We start from the raw sequence: 18,994 nt of genomic DNA, 5'->3' as shown, positions 1-18,994 counted from the left end.
CGGTTCTCTCAGATGCGGTGCCAACATTCAAAACATAAACCTCTTCGAGTATGACGCTACTAAAGACAAGTGTTGCAGAAGGCTTGCCTACTGCCCACAAACCGATGGAACCATTCCCTATGAACGCATACAACAAAAGGATCGCTTTTGGGATCACGGCGTAAAACACGAAAACGCTCAGGAGTTCATGACAAAGCACGTCACAGTTGTGATGAAGACATTCTAATGGTGTAATTTACTTCAGGCTCTGTGTCGGTGCTGCGTGTTGACAGCTGGGGGGGTTATTGAATGAAATGAAATCCATTAAGTGCGTTGATGGGATTGTGCAAGCGTCTCGCAGAAGCAGACTGCAGGCAACAGTAGCACCGACAGCTTCAGATTGCTCTAGCTCAGTTTTTGGCAGCATAACAAGGTAACAATCAGATCTTTGGTAGCTATGCATCCCTTTATATAAGAGCATTATATTCAAGTACAGTTAAACCTTCAAAAACTCCCAGCATTTGAAAAATGTCGGATAAGAAAACACTTAAATAAATAAATAAATAAATAATAATAATAATAATTATAATATGAAAAAGCCTTTTCCAGCTTTAGTAGTTGCAAACATATTCCAGTCCAAACAGTAAAAGGTGTTTTCTTCAGGCGTCAGCCTATATGTAGTCCCAAAATGATATTTCATGCCTGAGCATCTCCAGTCAAGCACGCACTGCAAACACATGGCAGAGCGTGGTTCAGCGGAGGCTGCCCAGACCACAGCTGCGCACGAGCCGTTTCAGATTTGCACGCGGCATCGGCGGATCAGCTCGGGCACGCTACAGTCCTTCAAATGACTCCCTGCGTGACACTGCGCAGAAGCACCACCTTGAAAATTGCTCTGGGTGATTCGTGCTCCTACAATATTCAGGTCAGCTTTTTATACATGTCGCACAGTTCAGAACCGAAAGCCTCACATCCTCCACGAGAGAAAATCTTTGGTTATTTACGTTTTCTCCTTTGTTCGGGGTGGACCAGTTGAGGTCGTAGGTCAGAGCCAGGATGTCCCGTTACTGGAAGGATAGAGAAGGCACAGATGACGTCCCGCGCCTGGCGGACACACGTACATCGTCCACAGGGTGTAGCTTGCGGTCAACTGTGAAACGCCCACACACGGCAGTACAGCAAGAACAAACACTCCCAGCAGATAAAATGGGCCATTCACCTAGTCTGACCTACACCACCAGCTGAACATAAGACATTGCCTCACAATTCTTTTTTTTTTTTTTTTTACTGTAACAATCATGCAGGCAAAAAAATGTAATATTACTAAACATTCAAAGTAATAAAGCCAGTGACCCTCTTAATTTACAATGACTTGTATGCCAACTTGGAAAACTTTCCCTGAGAAGTTATCATAAAGCTGATTTGAAAAGTGAACTTGACTGGTCTGTAAGCTTTAAAACTAATCCTTCACTTCAAATCACTTTTCATCAGTATCAACTGATCTTTCATTTGAACTAATTAAAACACCTCCGTGCAATTGCAGGCTGCAGACAGATGAGGTCACGGAGGATCCCGTATCTCTAGTGACGCCGGTCCAGGCAGACCGAGACCGAGCAGTGCTTCTGCCAATCACAAGGCCTGTTGTCCCAAAGGGGCTCCATCAATCAACTCTTTTACGCTATCAGACTGGACATCTTCAGGCTAGGGATACACACCAGGACTGTGGATGGGACTTTCTCTCCCACTCTTTACACTCGTCCGGAGGACCTTTTGAGTGAAGTCGGTGTAGCAGCAGTGGGGACTGCAGTGCAGATATTCCACCAGAAGAGCCATTTTGCTTTGGTCACGGAGCGATAGCTACAGCCCATCTCTGACGCAAGGAGGCTATAGGCGGGCGTGAGGTTCCGTGCCTGCACAGCTACGGGGTTCCACGGCTGCAGTCTGTATTTGCGAGCAAAATAAGACAGGCGAGTCGGCGAAGCGAGGAGGAGGGAGGCCCAGAAACAGCCTTTCAGAGCTTCTCAGGGCTTGACGTGGGAGAAGGCCAAGGAAGGTGCAGGAGGCAGGGCATGGAGAGAAGACCCTGGGCGACAGACCGGCATGGCGGAGGGACAGAAGAGGCATCAGGGCATCTCAGTCCACCACACAGAGGTGGGCACTTCTGTAGGCTCCACCCACGCCATGGCTGGATGTGACCACCTGCGTATGCTCCACCCACCCAACAGTTCAAGGTCACCATTTCCGCAGACTCCACTCACGCAGCAGCAATCAGCCACACGCGTCATGAGTTCATACAACAGAGCAGAGAAATGGCGCAATGTAGTGGTCAGCCATAAACTGATGGATGAACCTTTGGTTAGTCTTTTTTTAAAAAGAGCATTTTATTAAAACAAAATGCATATTTACATTGCTCAGTAACAATCCTTGGATTTGTACATTTGCGTGTACCATTACAAAATGCAGGGGCATGTACAAAAAGGAGTCTAGGCATACCAGTAATATAGAAACACAACAGGAGGGCACCGTCCAAAAAAAGGCAGAGTCCGGAAACTTAAAAGTAGCGAACGATGACATCATCCTTCATCCTGTGTTTGGCTGCTGTGGCTGGTATTCTGAAAGACCAAGCTGGCCAGTTTGTCGTCTGCGGAAAATGGAAAACCAGCCTTTGAGGCCATTGCTTATTGCTAACAGGGAAGTGTGCTTTGCCTTCACAGAATAAATACAGCGCCTGACAGCAGCCTGCCAATCAGCAGACAGGATCACAGATTCTGGGCTTTGACAGTAGTGCAGACAGAGTAAAGCACAAAAATAGCCACTATAGGACTCCGACTAAATAAACCAACCGAAACGTACACGATACAGCGGTGGAAACGGAGAGGTAAAGTGACAATATCCACACGATGTACAGAAAAAAGACAAAAAGGTACAAACGAAGCACTACCTATTCATGTTTTATAAAGATTTTTCATCATAAACGATAGTAGTGATAAACTACAAAATAAAATGAAGCTGAACACTGCTTAAACACATGACCAACCATCAGATCCAAAACAATAACTCCCTTTTTTTTTAATGAGAGTTGGAATTGCTCGGGGAGGTATGGCGCTAACGTCACAGAGCACGTTGCATAAACTCTGCTAGGATTTTGCCCTCACTGACTGGGAGTAAATAAAAAGGCAGCAGAACCGCAGAAGTTTGGTTTTTTTCGGGCTGTGTCCGAGTCTCTGCAATATTACACCAAACATGGTAGGCGGCCCAACAAAAGCGCGCGGCCAAGCACGACCGCGTAAACAATAGCCTTTATCTGCCCGAGAACAAAGCTGCATTTAAATGCTGTGGGAAACTCTCTCCCAGAAGCCCGCTACTGACATCAATAACAGAAATCACCATAGTACACATCTAAAGTAACGACTGACCTCCCCCGGTTAGGTTGTTTTTTTTGTTTTGTTTTTTTTTTGTTTTTTTGGGTTTTTTTAAACATTATTTTCTCACACTCTCCAAAAAAGCCCTGCTCGTTCACGTTAACAGCAGTATTTTTTTTTTCCCCCAGATATGCCACTTGGACACGTTAGACCCTGATGTTGAACCAAATGTCTTCACAGTGACGACTTTAGAGACACGTGAGAGGTTTCTGGGACCTAAAGCCAGGGGTGCCAGGCAGGGTCCATGCGACACAGATTGTCCAGGCTGTTGGCGGCGGCCACCAGCGTGTTGACTTTGCTCTCGCCTCCTTCGAACTGGGCCAGGCTGTGTAGGCGCGTCACGATGGCCGTCGCGGCCTTCTGCACTAGCGAGACTAGCTGCTGACTGTCCATGTTCTCTGGCTGCCCGGCTGGGGACAGTGGCATGGAGGTGTCCTCCTGGGTCTTCTTGTGCCAGGCGATGATCTCGTCCCGCAACACGGCCTTCAGGATGCCGTCGACCTGTGGGAATGGGAAAGCCGGTGAGGGTGGGTGGGGTCGATGAATTAAACACAACGCGTCCCTCGTCCTGAACGTAAATACAGACCGTACCATTTTCTATAGTGGGGAAAAGTGGGCGGTACCTTAAAGTTGGGCTGGGCGAAACAGCGGGCCACGGCGATCATGGAGGCCGTGAGGGGCCCCGACACGCCGATGGTGGTGAGGAACTCCGATATGTTTGGCGTCAGGCGGAAGGGAACCGGCCGGTTGGCATCCAGGTCACCGGTGGCGTCGTTGATGTCGAAGCGGAAGTAGGAGACATTGAGCTTCCCCGTGTCCTAGTAAAGAGGAGACATTTAAGACGGACATCCACGAGGTGGCGTCTCAAAGCGGCGGACACCCGATAAAACCCCGCACAGAATGCCCACCAACCAGGCTTCAGCAGAAAGCTGCAAGTTTTCCCACGGGCAAACAACAAATGCCACGACTCAACCCTCAGAAAATCTTCACACGGAGCCCGTGAAACACGAGATGAACTCCATAGCAACGGGCTCAAGGATACCACCTTTGATGTCTGAGCAGTGCCGGAGGCCGTCAGGCCAGTACGACTGAATTCGCACAGGGCACGTGTGCGATGGAGGAAGCTAAAGTCACTGATCGCATGTTCAGGGTCCTTGTGGAGCGTTTCAGAGATGAGGCACTTATTCCAGAAAGGGAAAAATGGACAGATGTTTTTGCATCTAAGGCCAGCGAGGAGGTAAAGGGCGTGGGAGAACACGAAACAAGACGCGCATGGTGCAAGAGTCCCTTAAAAAACTCACACACCACCATTACTACTGTTCAGTTATTATTAATGTCTATAATGCCTAAATGAGCAAGTACTGGAATATTTTTCCAATATTTTCCAAAACAAAAAACTAGGGAAAAAAAAAATTCCTAAGAAGTCTCACTATGCACGTCAGCCAATGCAGAAGCCGCAAAGCAAATCACAGACAAAGCAGTTTCCCAGAATCGGGAAGTGGACAGAAGTGTGTGTAGCACTGCTCTCGGCCAGCCAGCATGGCTCTAATCTCCACAGAGCGGGAAACGCAGCGAGGGGCCTTAACGCTGCTGCTTAGCTGCCCGTCCCCCTGCCTGTTACGGGAGAGACCGATTAGGACGACGCGCTCTAATAAAGACGTCCAGACGCACACACCACTCTGAGGAAGGGGGAGGAGCTCCTTAATGCCCCGGGGCAGATGCGCAGCGCTCGATGGTGCAGCAGGGTGCCCCAGACCTCAGACCCATCGCATTCGCTCCTCACCTCGACAACCTAACGGCATCCATAACCGGCAGCTTTCTGAGAGGAAGTCCGGTGCCACCTTGCCCTCGGCTATTAAAACGGCAGTTCTTTTAAACGGGAGCCTTTCGCACGGGGGTGGGGTGGGACTTACTTGAGCGATCTGCAGCATCTCGGGGTTGAGGCGGTTCAGGTGCAGCATGAACTCGGCCAGGCCGACGAGGGCCAGCTGGATGGTGAACATCTTACGGAAGGTCCAGTAGTCGGTGGCGTTGGGGAAGGTGTGTAGGGCCCACTCTTTCAGCATGCTGCGCGGGACCATGTTACCCTGCACCTCCTTCAGGATGTCCCGCAACACCTGTGCCCACACACACGCGAAGAGAAACCGTCAGGGCCGTTTTCCGACTACGTCGAGCCAGCGTGTGCCGGTAGACAGCATGCAGGGGGGGTGTGGGCCCCGTACCTGATGGCTGGCCTGCGTGCCTCTGGCCTGCACTGTGGCGAGCCGGTCGTAGTAGCGGGAGATGGGGTTGTCGTGCTCGATGCCTTTCTTGGCACAGCGCTGCTTGTAGATCTCCACCAGGGAGAGAGACGCTGGGTTGTCCTCCACCAGACGCATCTGCGGGGACACGGCCACCACCCTGGGGACTGGAGGCACAACACTGGGTCATCAGGACGCGGTAACCGTGGCCAGCACAGCTACACTCCATAACAGACACGATATGGCCAAAAACATGTAGAGACAACTCGCCCAATTGCTACGTTCAGGAATCTAAGCCACACCCATTGCTAACAAGTGTATAAATCAAGCACGTGGCTACGCAGTTCCCAGAGACAAACGTTAGTAGGCCTTACTGAAGAATTTATGTAGGCACAGTCATAGGATGTACCACAGGTCAGTTCACAAACTTCAGGCCCTGCTGGCTCTGCCGCTCAACTGCAGCTACTACTGCTGTGAAGTGCTCAATGGGGGGGGGGGGGGGGTACTAAGTGCCAAAGTGCATAACGCGCTAAACCACCTACGCTTTATTACACGCCCGAATCCAAGATCAGTATGCGCAATGCCGTCAGAGCATAAAGTAGACCACCACTAGTCTCCGAGCCGCGGAAACGTGTTCCGGAGTAATGAATCACGCTGGGTTTGGTAGCTAGATACCAGGAAAACGCCACCCGCCAGAAGGCACAATGCCAACAGTGGTTTGGAAGAACGACAGCACTGTGGGGCGGTCTTTTCTGGTTTTGAACTAGCCGCTTAGTTCCAGTGAAGGACGAAGCTAATTCTACAGCACACTAAGACTTTTTAGACAATTATATGCTTGCAACTTTGTGGCTACAGTTTGGGGAAGGCCCTTTCCTGTTCCAACATGACCATGAGATCCCTGAAGACATGGCGTTTGAGGTGGTGGAATTCCCGGAGGCCAACCTCAACCCCACCGAACACACATGGGATGAATTGAAACCCGTGTGTCCAACATCAGTGCTTGGCTTCACGGAGGCTCTTTTGAATGAACGGTCTTAAATTTCCCAGGGACGCACTCCCAAATTTCGGAGTAGAACAGCAGAAGCTGTTCGGGGGAGGGAGGGAGGGCGTTGCCGACAGTTTTGGCACGGGACGACCCACCAGCTCGAAAAGGTGTGATCGGTTGTCCACATACCTTTGGCTGAACAGTGTACAAGGATAAAGGCTGAACCGCGTTCCAACAAAAGGACCTGCACGATGCATTAGCAAGGTGATACATTTCACGGCATACGGAAGTACGGGCTGTGAAACTCTCCAATGTCGCTGAACCTGCGTGGGACTCGAGCCCAGGCTTTAAACACGTCCAGGAAACCGCCCCTGTCGATACCATCGTCCCATTTACACAGCGAGCGAACTGAGACTGTGCAATTCCCCAGTCATGTCATTTTTAGACAAAAGCACCGCGTAGCAGAGAGCGGCAGTGAGCACGCCCCGAGAGAGCCCGGGAGAGCGGCTCTAATGCGCCGCAGGAACGCGTTTGTTCGAGAAGGACAAATAAATCATTAAGAAATACTAGGAAAAGGCAGCTCGAACCAAGATAAACGCAGGGGCGGGCCGCCGCTCGGCCGCCTCTGCGCTCTTCGGGCGAAGCGGTCTAGTTAGGAGCAAGAAAGAAAAGACGGAAACATTATTATGCAAAAGGAAAACGGGCGAGCCATTAAAAGCAGGGAGAGCGCCGCCCTTGACCGCCGAACCTGGCAAGTCTCGCGGCGAACGCATCCATCGTGAGAAGGATGATTTCGTCTGTGCTCGGGCCTTTTCCACCGGGAGGCCAGAGAGCAGTTTCTTATTCATTCTCTCCCCTTGCCGTGGAACCAGGCTGCGCCGTTACTGCAGCAGCAGAACCTGGGACGCGTCACGCTCTCACGCGTCTCCACCCCTCCTCCCAAACCCTGCCCACACCCGCCCAGCAACTAGGCCATTTAGTCGGGCTGCGAATAGCGGGGCCAAGTTCAAAACGTACATGTCTGGAACGCAAGTGGTCAGTCCTAAACTTAGATGTGTGTATTCTTGGAAGGTCTGACGCTACGTTATCGTGCAGCGCTGCTCAGCTGAGCTTCCGGTCAGGCTAAAAGGACTATAAGGAAAAAAAAGTCACGTGTCTCACATATACTCTACACCCAATAATCAAACACCAGAGTGAACACTTCAGCCTGGCGTGGCCGAACACGGTTCGCGGTCAGCAGATGTACCTGTAAAGAACAGGTGTCTCTTGGTGGTCTCCTTCCTCTTTTCCAGGCAGGGGTTGAGAAGACGCAGAAGCTGCAGCACGCGCTCCTCCCGGCGAGACTCCGTCAGGCAGGCGTCGTTCATCACCAGGTACGGGTAGATCTTTCCGTTGTGCCCGCGGATGTAGAGGCGACGGGCAGCCGTGTTGTGCTTCTGGACGATCTCCACGCGCGGCATGAACCTGCAGGGGGCACAACGCCCAATGGGTTAATAGCTGCAGGGGGGAGTTAGTCACAACAGCAGGAAGTCAAGTCAACAGGTATGGGGGGGGGGGGGGGGACCCACTTCCTGAAAACATCCTTCAGTCAGTAAGAGTTTGTGTGTGCGTGTGAGTGATCGAGAGTGAGTGAGAGTGAGAGTGTGTAAGAGAGAAGCGGGCATGTAATCTTTCTTCACCTGGCTATTTTGATGTAATAGTGTGTGGGCTTTGGCATGAGGAACTCTCCTGGGATCTCCACCTCGGCTGTCTGGGCCGAGAAGTTGCTAAGGAAACGGCACTTCTCCTCAATCAGGAAGAACTTGGGCAGCTGCTTGGTCTTGGCCTCCAGGATCTTGATCCATTTCTTCAGCTTGGAGATGAGGTTGTGCAGCTTCATAGAGCCCGGAACGCTGAAATCGAAGTCTGCAGAGATGTGGCAGACAGCGACAGATGGGGACAAAGAGGAGACATTGACAGTTCAGAAAAGATTACAAAGGAGGGAGAGGAACACAGACAGGAAGAGAGTGAGGAGTGAAGGAGGATTGGTAAAGGGGATATATGAGAGACAGAGAGAGAGAGACAGAGAGAGAGAGAGAGAGAGAGAGAGAGAGATCGATTATTTATGGAACAGTGGCAGTGTTCTTCCTTGGACGCTGATCGTGTGATGTCAGGGCAGAGAACATAATGGGACACCTAGAAGGAAGTGAAAGGGTTAAACGCGTACATCAGCTTCTAAATGATGCTGTCCACACAGCAGACAAGGCTGGTGTGGGAGGGGCCCAATTCCAGACACGACCTCGGACACCTGCATCCAGCAGGTCAACACCCGCGCCGCCATCAACGTTCCGCCGCGCCCTGCTTGTAACGTCGGCAAACACGGCCAGGAAAAGGGCTTGCCATTTCATTTCAGCTCCGTATTTTGTAGAACGCACCTGGACTGTCAACATCCCAGGCGGGAGGCGGCACCCCCTCCCGCGTGTCTGTTTGGTCAGGGCGGGTAGAATTCCGAGTGCCTGCGGAGCTGGATCAGTCGTCTCCGCGTACAGCTACTCAGCTACGGCTGCTGGAATACCGATAGAGCTGTTAAGAGAGCGCACGCTTCCCCTACGACACACACCACGGTGCTGGCGGGCTCCGGCACATTTGGTATTGGGAGCAAACTGGCGTGAGAAACAGGAGGCGGCTTCCACCCGGACGCCTGCCTAAACTCCAGATGATGCAGCCTATAACGGCGGCCTTGCCGAGGGCCCCCCCAGCTGCTGAGATTTCTCAGAGTGGCGTTAAGGATATTAAAATAAAAGGACAGAAGAGTGAGGATTATAAAGGATGTTGGATTACAAACGATAATGTGGCCAGTGAACGGGACTGATCACAAGGCAGCGGAGCTCTTTCCAATCTGCCTTTGAGCCGAGTTTTTAGGACCGTTTCACGTCGGCCCCGTGTTTCCTAACAAACAGGTGGCTTACGAGAGCTAGTGCTGAATCATCATGCAGGTGTGTGTGTGTGCGTGGAGGTACAACATGCACACGAGACCTAGTGCTGAATCATCTTGCGGGGGGAGGGTGTGTGTGTGTGTGTGTACGTGTGTGTGTGTGTGTGTGTGTGTGTGTGTGTGTGTGTGTACGCATAAGCCACATGGAGCAGTGGTTCAGGTCGTGCCCACAGGTCTGCTGGGCCCCTGACACGCAGACACCGAAGAGAGATGGACGTTTCCTCTACCAAATAAAGGGGGTGGACGCCATCCCTGCCGAGTGAATGCAGGTGACTGAGGGAGCAGAGACCAGCCCCACCCACCCCGCGGCCCTGGGCCGTCCGTGCATCTCCACGGTTACAGCTTAGCCGCAGCAATGTATATTTCATAACCCCCAGCTCGGCACGCAACATTACTTTTTTCACAAAGCTAGAGAGTGCGATTCTTAAACAGCGGCGGCGGACGGTAATGGCCGTGGCGCGGTTTATCGCCGAATGATGGATGGAACGCAGACACGGCGGGGCGGGGGATCCAAGAGGAAGAGACGAGCCGAATTAATTGAATTGCGCCTGATGTGCACACGCACCGTCTGTCAGTCTGCGAAGACAACAAAACATGCAAATGGCGTAGCTGTGATTGGATTAAAGGGTTTCACTTGCCAAATGATGTGTGGTGCGACTGAGTGAATAAACTTGAGTATTTGCTCAGGCGAATAAACACACCCACCCACACTACTATTTATGTATCTGGGAACTCATGGCTCAACACCAGTGTGACGCTAGGCACTTGATCCTCTTATAGTCCCTCAGGACACACACACACACACACGTTTGGACAGCTCTGGGTCATGGCTAAGAGGAGTGCTAGGAGGTTACTTTTTTGTGATGTGAAGAAAAGAAAAAAACAAAACAAAACTCCACCTTTCGGCACAGCAAAGGCATTTGCCATTCAGGATTTAAAGACAAACACTACGGTTGCTATGGTTTCCATTTCCACAAAGTGGTAATCATTTAACTAACATTTGGCACAAACAAACCTGTGTGGCCACTTTGATTCTGTAGATATCTATAGGTGAGTATAGGTCAGAGAAGCAAACTAGACGTAGAAGACATGTGGTGCCAAGTTAACCCTCCAACCCCAGCCTCTTCCCACACACACACCCTGTACACATCCACCCTCACCCTAGAAATTTAATCACATGGTTCACAGCTCCAATTGTCTCCTGAGCCAGTGAGGCAGGCTGGGTGTAGAGGCGCGTGGTTAACACAGCGCAGGAGCTGCTGGCTGGATGAGATACTTAAAGGAGACTCATAAACATCTCCCACCACGCCCCCCCAAACACGCCGCATCCCTGTGATTGAGTGAGCCACAGTTCATTTCCATATATAGCCGCGGTAATCGGCGTTCGTACTGGAGACAGAAGGTGATCGATGCCGGCTTTTACAGTTACTGCTTCAGAGCTTCATGACTTAAGGCCTCTTCTCCTGCACTGGAGCTCTGACGCCATCATTTTCATTAATGGAGTGCTCTCGAAGCGGGCACAGCAGGACGGCGTGGGACGTGCGTGCGGGGGTTCTGACCTGTGGTGAACTGGCCCTTCATCTTCTGGAACACGGGGTCCTGGGCAGTGGCCTGGGCTCGGCGGGCCAGCGACTCCGAGGCGGCACTGGAGAACATGGTGGACACGTTGGAGACGTTCTCCAGGCCCACGCCGAACGTGCTCACCAGCTTCTTCACAAAGTTGAGCGTGTGCGGCGTGATCTTGGCGTCCGACACGGCGCCGCTCTTCTCGAACGCCACCGAGTGGCACTTGGCCAGACCCTGCTGGAGCTGCCGCAGAACCTGAGGAGGAGGAAGAAGGCGGGAGAGGAAGAGTGGGCCGCTTAAGCCAGGGGTCTCGGACACGGCTCCCGCGCCATTCGGTTTAACGTCCCCAAAAACGAACACAAACGTGTTCACTGCTCTGCCCCCGCGACACATGATAAACAGCCACGTCTGCTGCACGCTCCCGGACCCACCGACCCGCTGCCCCCACCACCGTCTGCCAGGTGCGGGACAGTGTCCCGCAGGACGACGTGTCTACCTCTCCCCTGTCTCTGCCTGTGCCGGTCCAGCACCGACGCATCGGTGCATCTGCCTGTCAGGTGCAGCCTGTCTCTCGCCATGGCCATCGATCACGACGCGGTGCGCCGATTAGCATCGGAACAGACGGCTCCCCGAGCAGCGGAGAGCCACTTTTTTGCATCGGCGCGCACGGCCCAGACACCCGGGTCAGCTTTCGGCCGGGGCAACGAGACCTCTGAACACGGCCTGGTAGAGGCTGGGACTCAAGAACCCTCGTTCAAAGGAGGAATTCGTGCTCGACGTGCATTCTGAATGGAGCGGGCAGTGCAGCGCTCGGGCCGCCAGCAACTAAACCGCTCAGATGCAGAGCGGCGAGATTGAAGTTTTCCTGCAGACTTCTGCAAAATGTGCCGATCTTCAAAATCGTTATGTCCCGAATACGGAGTTCCTCCATCACGCGGCTCACGATGGCCTGCGCGAGAGAGCCCGAACGCGCGCGGTGGTGCCACTCACCTCCTCATGCCAGTTCTCTCTGAACCACACCATCTGGTCGACGATGCCCTCCAGCGAGGAAAGCAGGGTGGGGTGCAGCTCCCGCTGCATGTGCATGATGCGACTGCAGCGCCACATGGGGGCCGTGGCCCTGATGGGTCCCGGGTCCGACGCAGAGTGACTCTGAGACCCCACCGAACTCGGCTGCTGCTGGCCTGAGTCTGGGGAGGACGTACACACAGACAGGTGGGGAGGATAAGAAACAGCACATGCACACGCACAAGCACAAACACAAACGCACGCACGCGCACAAACACGCGCGCACGCACACAAACACACACACACACACACACACACACTCACACGGTGAACTCACCACTCTTATACCTCTCTCTCTGCTCGATCTTCAGTGTGAGGTAGAGCGTCCGGATGGGGAAGTACACGGCTTGTGGGTAGACTCGCCCCACCTGAGGAGCAGATGCAGATCAGGCACGAGATCGTCCCCGCGCGAGCCAAAGCGTAGCTGCGCCAGGGTGCCACTGACATGTTTTCAAACCGCTACGTGATAGGACAGACTCTCGGAAAAATGAAACCGCCACGAGATGGACAAACGTCAAGGGCAGATTAAACGCGCGCCCGGATCTGCCGCTCGCTAACAGCCTGTCAAGCGTGGACAGAGCCTTTTCCAGCACGGATCCGCCGTGCCCTTGAACAGGCTTAGCGGGCGCTAGGCCCGTTTATCGCTGCCGTGCACCTGAGCGCAGCATCTGCAGGCGCGGCTCAAGACTTAAACCCGCTGTGCTCCGCGCACCGAGGGGCTGAGGCACGTCCCAACTGTTCCAGTCCCGTCTTGCACCGCGTGGCCCCACGTCCTGTTCGGGGTTCATACTTCGCCTTCGCACCCCCTCCCCACCACGGCCCGCCCGAGGCGTGAGCCGGCAGAGGAGGTGGATGAGAGGAAGCGCATCATCTCCAGCATTCCCGGGAACAACAGTGGGCCATTAAGGGCAGACACCGGATCCGTGGTGGGGTCACATCCAGGGTCAGCTTGAGCCTTTAGGCGTAAAAAGAAACCAGCAGGCCAGCTTGTACATAGAAGGCAAGGCAACTGTGACCAAGAGCCCACCGCTAAGAGCTTGTTAAGTAGCACATTAAAAATGAAACAGGAGAAAGGCTAAGAGATCAACCCTATAATTGGAGATGCAGGCCGTCATATTTTAGAGTGCTTGTGTGTGTGCGTGTGTGTAAGTAAATGTGTTAGGTTGTCTTTGCTTCTGTTTCATCTGCAAGAACCCCATGCCTCACGGTCATCAATTTTTTACCAGGTGTTTTTAAAAGCTCCCGCCAACCAGAGCTGCCACTAAATAATTCAGAGCCCTGAGTTGGGGGCGCTCCATTCACTGGAGATTTCCCTCCAACACAGTTTCTTTCTCCACAGCCCATCACTCGCCCATCCCCCAAATCAGCACTGCGCAGTGACACAGCTCCAGATCACACTCGGGGGGTAGGAACGACCCTTCGTGGTTGGACGAGCGGTGTCGACTCTTAATTGAGATGCCGGCACGCAAACATTTCCATTTCATTTGGTGCTTATCGGTTTAAGTGGCCTTAATCTCCCGGCAAAGGCTTCTCGACATGCCAGAGCGTCTGAGTTAAAATTGGGAGATTAGAAGAGTCACCGTATTGGCATACGCGCCTGTGAGTGGAGTGGGGGGGGGCAGTCGAATGCTAAAACGCCCGGACACAGGCAGAGGAAGTCTCACTGGCAATCTCTTCAGGTGGGTTAAGAGCTCGGCTGTTTCGGTCAACACCCAGGGGCCACTGGCCTGCTCTTTGAAGTTGAGGTGCTTTATAAATAGCTCAGAAATCACACTCAAACAAAGAAGGGAAATTACTCCCTCAAGTTAATTTGCGTCTCTGTTCCTGCAGGTTCCGAACGTTTAATATTAACTCAACAATAACAGTTTGCATAAATAATTACCGGGCGGAAGAAAGGCAATAAAATGATGAATTTGATAAATTGAATTTGCAGGTGCTGCCGCTCCGTTTGGAAAGAACAAAAGAAATGAAATCTCGATTAGTTCTGTGATGTGCGTGTACACGGACGGGCATCGCGATATGGCGAAGTTCGAACACCTGCGAGCACCGGTACGCGCGCAATTTTTAAAACAACCAACCGATAAAAATGTTTTTAAAAAGCCCGTTCTGTTCCGGTTTCACACAGCGAGGCGAACGGAGGGAGCGCGGCACACCGAGGCCCGTCGGCGGATGACGGAGGTGCTCACCTGGCTGATGAGGTTGAGGAGAGGTTTGCCTTCGGAGCCCACCAGGCACGTGAGTAGCTGGGGGATCCAGGCCAGCCACTGGATGGGCGGCACGCCGATGCAGTACTTGTCTACTGCATCCGCCAGCGTGTTCTTGTCGTCGAAGCTCAGTAGCCAGAGCACCTGGGAGGGGCGGAGAGAAGGGGGGAGGGGCCATGAAGACGAGGGTGTCCCGGAAGCACAGAAGCACCCCCGTCTGTGATCCCGAGGTCACCACTGACGCTGGAACCACGAAAGTGTCCCTAAGGAAGGAACCAGTTGGCTGTCTAACGGAGGCCCATTCGTGCGCCTCGCTCAAGCGCACGCCCCGGTGAATCACCTTCACAGCGGCGCTCCAATCTCGTCCATGTTCCGGTCGGAACAGGCGAGACGCGCTCTCGGCTCCGTGAAGCGGGCTTTGGCCTAACGGCTCGTGGAATTGCTGATGTCATCTTGCTCCGACGTGAACCCCCAACACCTCCAACCGCTTAGCAGAAGCTCCGGGAAACGGCAGACAGGGGTGGAGCTGGGGGCCAGCAGGTGAGCTTCCACCCTCGGAGGGCCTGATGGAGACGTTAACCGCTGACCCCCACCACGAGCTGCCCAGGCCACACAGCTTGTGGGTAATTGCTGCTAATCGCTGAGCATCTATTCTCATTCATCACCTCTAAACTGTGCCAGCAGCTTCATGCAGCAGGCACTCTGGCCCATAATCCCACCGCCTGCCCTCCGCAGAGCACTCCTGGTCCAGCAACACGGTGCTAGCCCGTAAGCACGCGACCATGTTCATCACTCGCGCATAACCGATAATAATATAACTGCAGCCTTTATCCACGGTCCATCTCTCCCGATTTCGACTGGGATCGCGCGCCAGCGGACGGACCTCCTGTTTGCGGGAGACTCGGGAGAACGGCCAGCGGTGGAGCGCTCCACTGATAAAGCAAGTCTCAGCGACGCGAGGCTAAAAATCACATCACTAGAGTTCTTGCTCTGTTCAGAGTTTTACTCCGGTGGAAACATTTAAAAAGGAACCAAACTCTAAATCGAGACCTCTGGATGTAGTAGCTGCTGGCCACTAGAGACTCGAGATTGGGCGACAGCCCGGCGAGGTGAAAGAGCAGTGCTACGAGGGAGGATAGCCTCTCTCCTGACCCACCGAGAGCAGAACACACAGTGTTTTATTGATTGACTGAGGCAAGCATCTCCACGTTGGGAGGTGGTACAGGGAGACCGTGGAGAGCTGGTTAGATTGGACTGACAAGGGTGGAATGAAACTCTTAACCTCTGGGTGCCGGTGGGAGACCCCGGCAAGGCCTGCAGGGTTGGGAGTAATTGTAACAGCGTGGGGTCGCGGGGGTCTAAAGTCAGAACGGACATTTAAACCATGTAAGAGAACAACAAGATCACTGCAATTGATGGTCTACACAAGCGGTGAGGAATCTTACTGTTCTGTGGATAGAGCGGAAATCAAAAAGTCTTGGGAACAATTCCAGAACAGTCCGAAGTTGGTAGGACTGAAGTGGAATTAGGGAGAAGGAAAGAGAGAATGATGAAGTCTAAGGACAGCAAGTTCAGGGCTCCCACCTTGGCCAGGTACTTGCGGGACTTGCTCTCGTTTTGGTGGCGGCAGGCGTGGAGGTAGCAGGTGATGGCCGACACGCCCAGGTGCAGCTGGCGCTCCTTCACGAAGATGTTCTCCAGGTAGTCGCCCCACATGGCCCAGGCCTTCACCAGTACGTCGTGCATCTGCACGGCCGCCGAGAAGGCCTTGTTGGCCTCCTCTGACCTGCGCGACGGGGCGGGAGGGAATTAAGGTATTAAAGGATGAATCGGCGTGGATAGAATGAGGATCAGAAGGCAAACTTTGCCGTGAGTTACAGTTACAGTGTGATTGCCGTGTGCAGAATTGCAATGTAATCAATGAAAGCTGTTAAATGACTCAAAACGCTAAATAGGAAACTGCGCAAAAGACCTGCATATACACAGTAATATTACGACCTGTGTGGACATGTACCAGTATTAAATTTTTTAAAAAGGCATTTCATTACACCGGGAAGAGATGGGCTTGGTATACTCTGTTACAACAACCTGCCTAAAACCAGCAGACATCTCACAAATATTGGAAGACGGAGGCAGACATTTTCTTTCCTAATCCATTCTGTTGCTGTGAGCATGTCTCCCCAGTGGTTCCACCTTTCACGAGTCCGTTGCGACGCTCGTAAAAGTCACTCAGAAGAGACCAGCGGCGGCGTAAAGGAGCTTCAGTAGCAGTGCTTAACCGCCTGGTCGTCTGCCCCAACTTACAGCGGACCTGCGCCCACAGCCTCTTTTAATGGGAGAGGTTAATGAGCACGCCACGTGCAACCAGACTGGGTTTCATCACGATGGGAACCATGGGAGCCCAGATCCACTGAAGCATTCGCGGCATTCTGGACACTCGCCATGTGCATCCCCACACACACATGCGCGCGCGTGCTCCGAGTTGGCACCAGGAGCCTAGCAATTCCCACTGCTTCGTGAAGTGCCGAAGGCCTCCCTCTTCCACTAGTGTTTCTTTATCAAATCCCCTGTTAATATTCGGAGTGTGAACATGCGATGATTACATTAAGCCCTGCTGAGGCTGGGGAAAGTTCTGCTGATCCCAGAGATTCCACAAATTGCCAGCGAGTTAATTATTCGGCGCTGGGTGTTTAATAAGCCATCCCGGCTGAGCGGTGCCCTCGAGGGTCGCCGTCATTTCACCCGCGACGAGGGCGCATATGGGCAGAGCACATGGAGACCAACACCTCAAGAGAACCACGGGACACGGATGCAGTAACACGGACACGCCACTAGAAGAGCAGACCCAGTTCTTCAGAAGTCCAAATAACCACAAATGTTAATCTTGTACTTATGGTAAATGCCCCAACTACAACACGCCGAGGACTCGAAAAGAACATCCAAAACGTCTCCCCATACGAGTTTGACCAGCGGTGTCGATCACCGTCCGAGAGGCCAGAGCCATTATCTCCGGCCTCGAATGCAGAATGGAAGGTTAATTACTCATCATCTACTCGGATTGGCTGTTAACGACTGCTTTGGCCTCATTATTGGCCTAATGGTTTAGGAGTGATCGTTAGTCAGGAAAAATAGAAACGGCTGTTTATCTGTCTTCCGCATAATGCCTCTTCTCCGGGAACGTTTGTTTTAAGAGATTGCGCTTTTAATGGCCGAGCTGCCTCTCGGCCCACCAGCCTGACGCTCCAATGTCGATATGAACTGGACCCAAAGTTAGCGAAACACCACATAAAGAAGCAGCGCGTGCCGCATCAATTAAAGAAAGAAAGAGAAAGTGAAGCAGAGAGTTCGAAGAAACGGGGCAGAAGGTGGCAGGCGATTGGAGAGCACGCGAGGAGCTTCAAAGGGGGGGAAGCGGCCCGTACTTATTGATCTGGGCCAGGAACATGCCCTTGAGAGCGTAGAACTCCGCCGTCATCTCCTTGGTGAAGTACTTCAGATTGGTGGACTCTATCACCTCCAGCCCCTGAGAACACAGAGAACATAGATCAGAACGTTTCAAAATATTACGTTCAAGGTTAAGAAAATTAATTCAGCAGTAACTCATTGGTTGCCGAACACTTGATACCCAATGTAGGGACGAATTTTTAAAAATTCAGTTGGCTCGTCACCCTGTAGGTTCTGGGGTGGGGGGGTGACTTTGAGGGGGGCTCGGCTAACATGCAGCAGCCGGCTGATGAAGGAAAGGAGATGCGAGCCAGGTACCGCAGCGCAGGGGACAGCCTCTCTTATTAGATCCAGTGGCACCTTAATGACCCACTCGGCGTGTCTGGACCCATTAATCAGGTTTAAGGGGCCGTCCGGGCTGGACCTTCCCCGCGCAAACCCCCTCCTCCTCGGGGCTAACTGACAGCGGCATGCCGACTCCTTCCCCAAGTATGAGAGAAGGAGCCTTATTTGGATTAGGAGCCTTGTTAAAACCAAAAGTGCAAGAAGATCTAATCCAGGCATGGTGTAAACTGAATTGGAAATGGCCAACGGCGCCATGCTCCCGACTACGGACCCGATCGGCCGCTTAGATGCTACCTGCTCACCTGCATGCACTCGTTCTTGCCCATGACGCCGGCCAGCTGCAGGTAGCATTTCACCTGCTGACGGATCTTCTGGAAACAGTCCACGATGGGCACGGTGGGGATGGTGTGGATGCGGCTCAGGATGTCCAGGGCCACGTTGACCAGGCCTTGCTTGCGGCCGATCTTGCCATACTGGATGATGGCCGAGGCGGACGCGTGCACGCCCAGCATGGCGTTGTTGGTGTTGGGGTCGTGCTGAGTGTTGCTCTCATACGCGGACACTATGGCTGCAGCAAAGATGGAAACAGACACAAAACGGAAAGCTAGTTCACCATACCGTACGGCGCCAAACCGTAGAGCTGAACGACTGGCGCGGTTTGACCGCTTCTCTCCTCAAACACTCCTTCGGTTCTCCAGTTAATTACCGTCCTCAGCCGGACGGATCTAAAAAAAGTTCCCCGTGCAAATAAACCTTATTCGGAAGCC

The 18,994-nt window shown here is 52.8% G+C and overlaps 1 protein-coding gene across 8 annotated transcripts in view; it reads right to left on the bottom strand.

The window, feature by feature from the left end:
- Positions 1–2,914: 2,914 nt before the first annotated feature.
- The window catches only part of trrap (transformation/transcription domain-associated protein), a 65,588-nt gene continuing 49,508 nt past the window's right edge, over positions 2,915–18,994 (bottom strand). For 7 of the 8 annotated variants that reach the window (XM_081697269.1, XM_081697268.1, XM_081697273.1 and 4 more), the window contains 13 exons: positions 18,530–18,795; positions 17,861–17,961; positions 16,023–16,224; positions 14,421–14,582; positions 12,512–12,602; positions 12,157–12,356; positions 11,160–11,421; positions 8,306–8,531; positions 7,873–8,090; positions 5,624–5,808; positions 5,315–5,518; positions 4,025–4,219; positions 2,915–3,902 (listed from right to left, as the gene is read on the bottom strand). In XM_081697269.1, the coding sequence (XP_081553395.1) occupies positions 3,618–3,902; positions 4,025–4,219; positions 5,315–5,518; positions 5,624–5,808; positions 7,873–8,090; positions 8,306–8,531; positions 11,160–11,421; positions 12,157–12,356; positions 12,512–12,602; positions 14,421–14,582; positions 16,023–16,224; positions 17,861–17,961; positions 18,530–18,795 (2,597 nt within the window). In that variant the 3' untranslated portion in view covers positions 2,915–3,617. Of the gene's footprint in view, positions 3,903–4,024; positions 4,220–5,314; positions 5,519–5,623; positions 5,809–7,872; positions 8,091–8,305; positions 8,532–11,159; positions 11,422–12,156; positions 12,357–12,511; positions 12,603–14,420; positions 14,583–16,022; positions 16,225–17,860; positions 17,962–18,529; positions 18,796–18,994 lie in introns of those variants that run through there. The other variant, XM_081697274.1, reaches the window with a different exon arrangement.

The sequence above is a fragment of the Electrophorus electricus genome, chromosome 15, assembly GCF_041902795.1.
Source record: "Electrophorus electricus isolate QZ-2024a chromosome 15, ASM4190279v1, whole genome shotgun sequence".
Lineage (NCBI taxonomy): Eukaryota > Metazoa > Chordata > Actinopteri > Gymnotiformes > Gymnotidae > Electrophorus > Electrophorus electricus.
The sequence above is the reverse complement of the archived record's forward strand: the minus strand, read 5'-3'. Positions and strand labels throughout refer to the sequence as shown.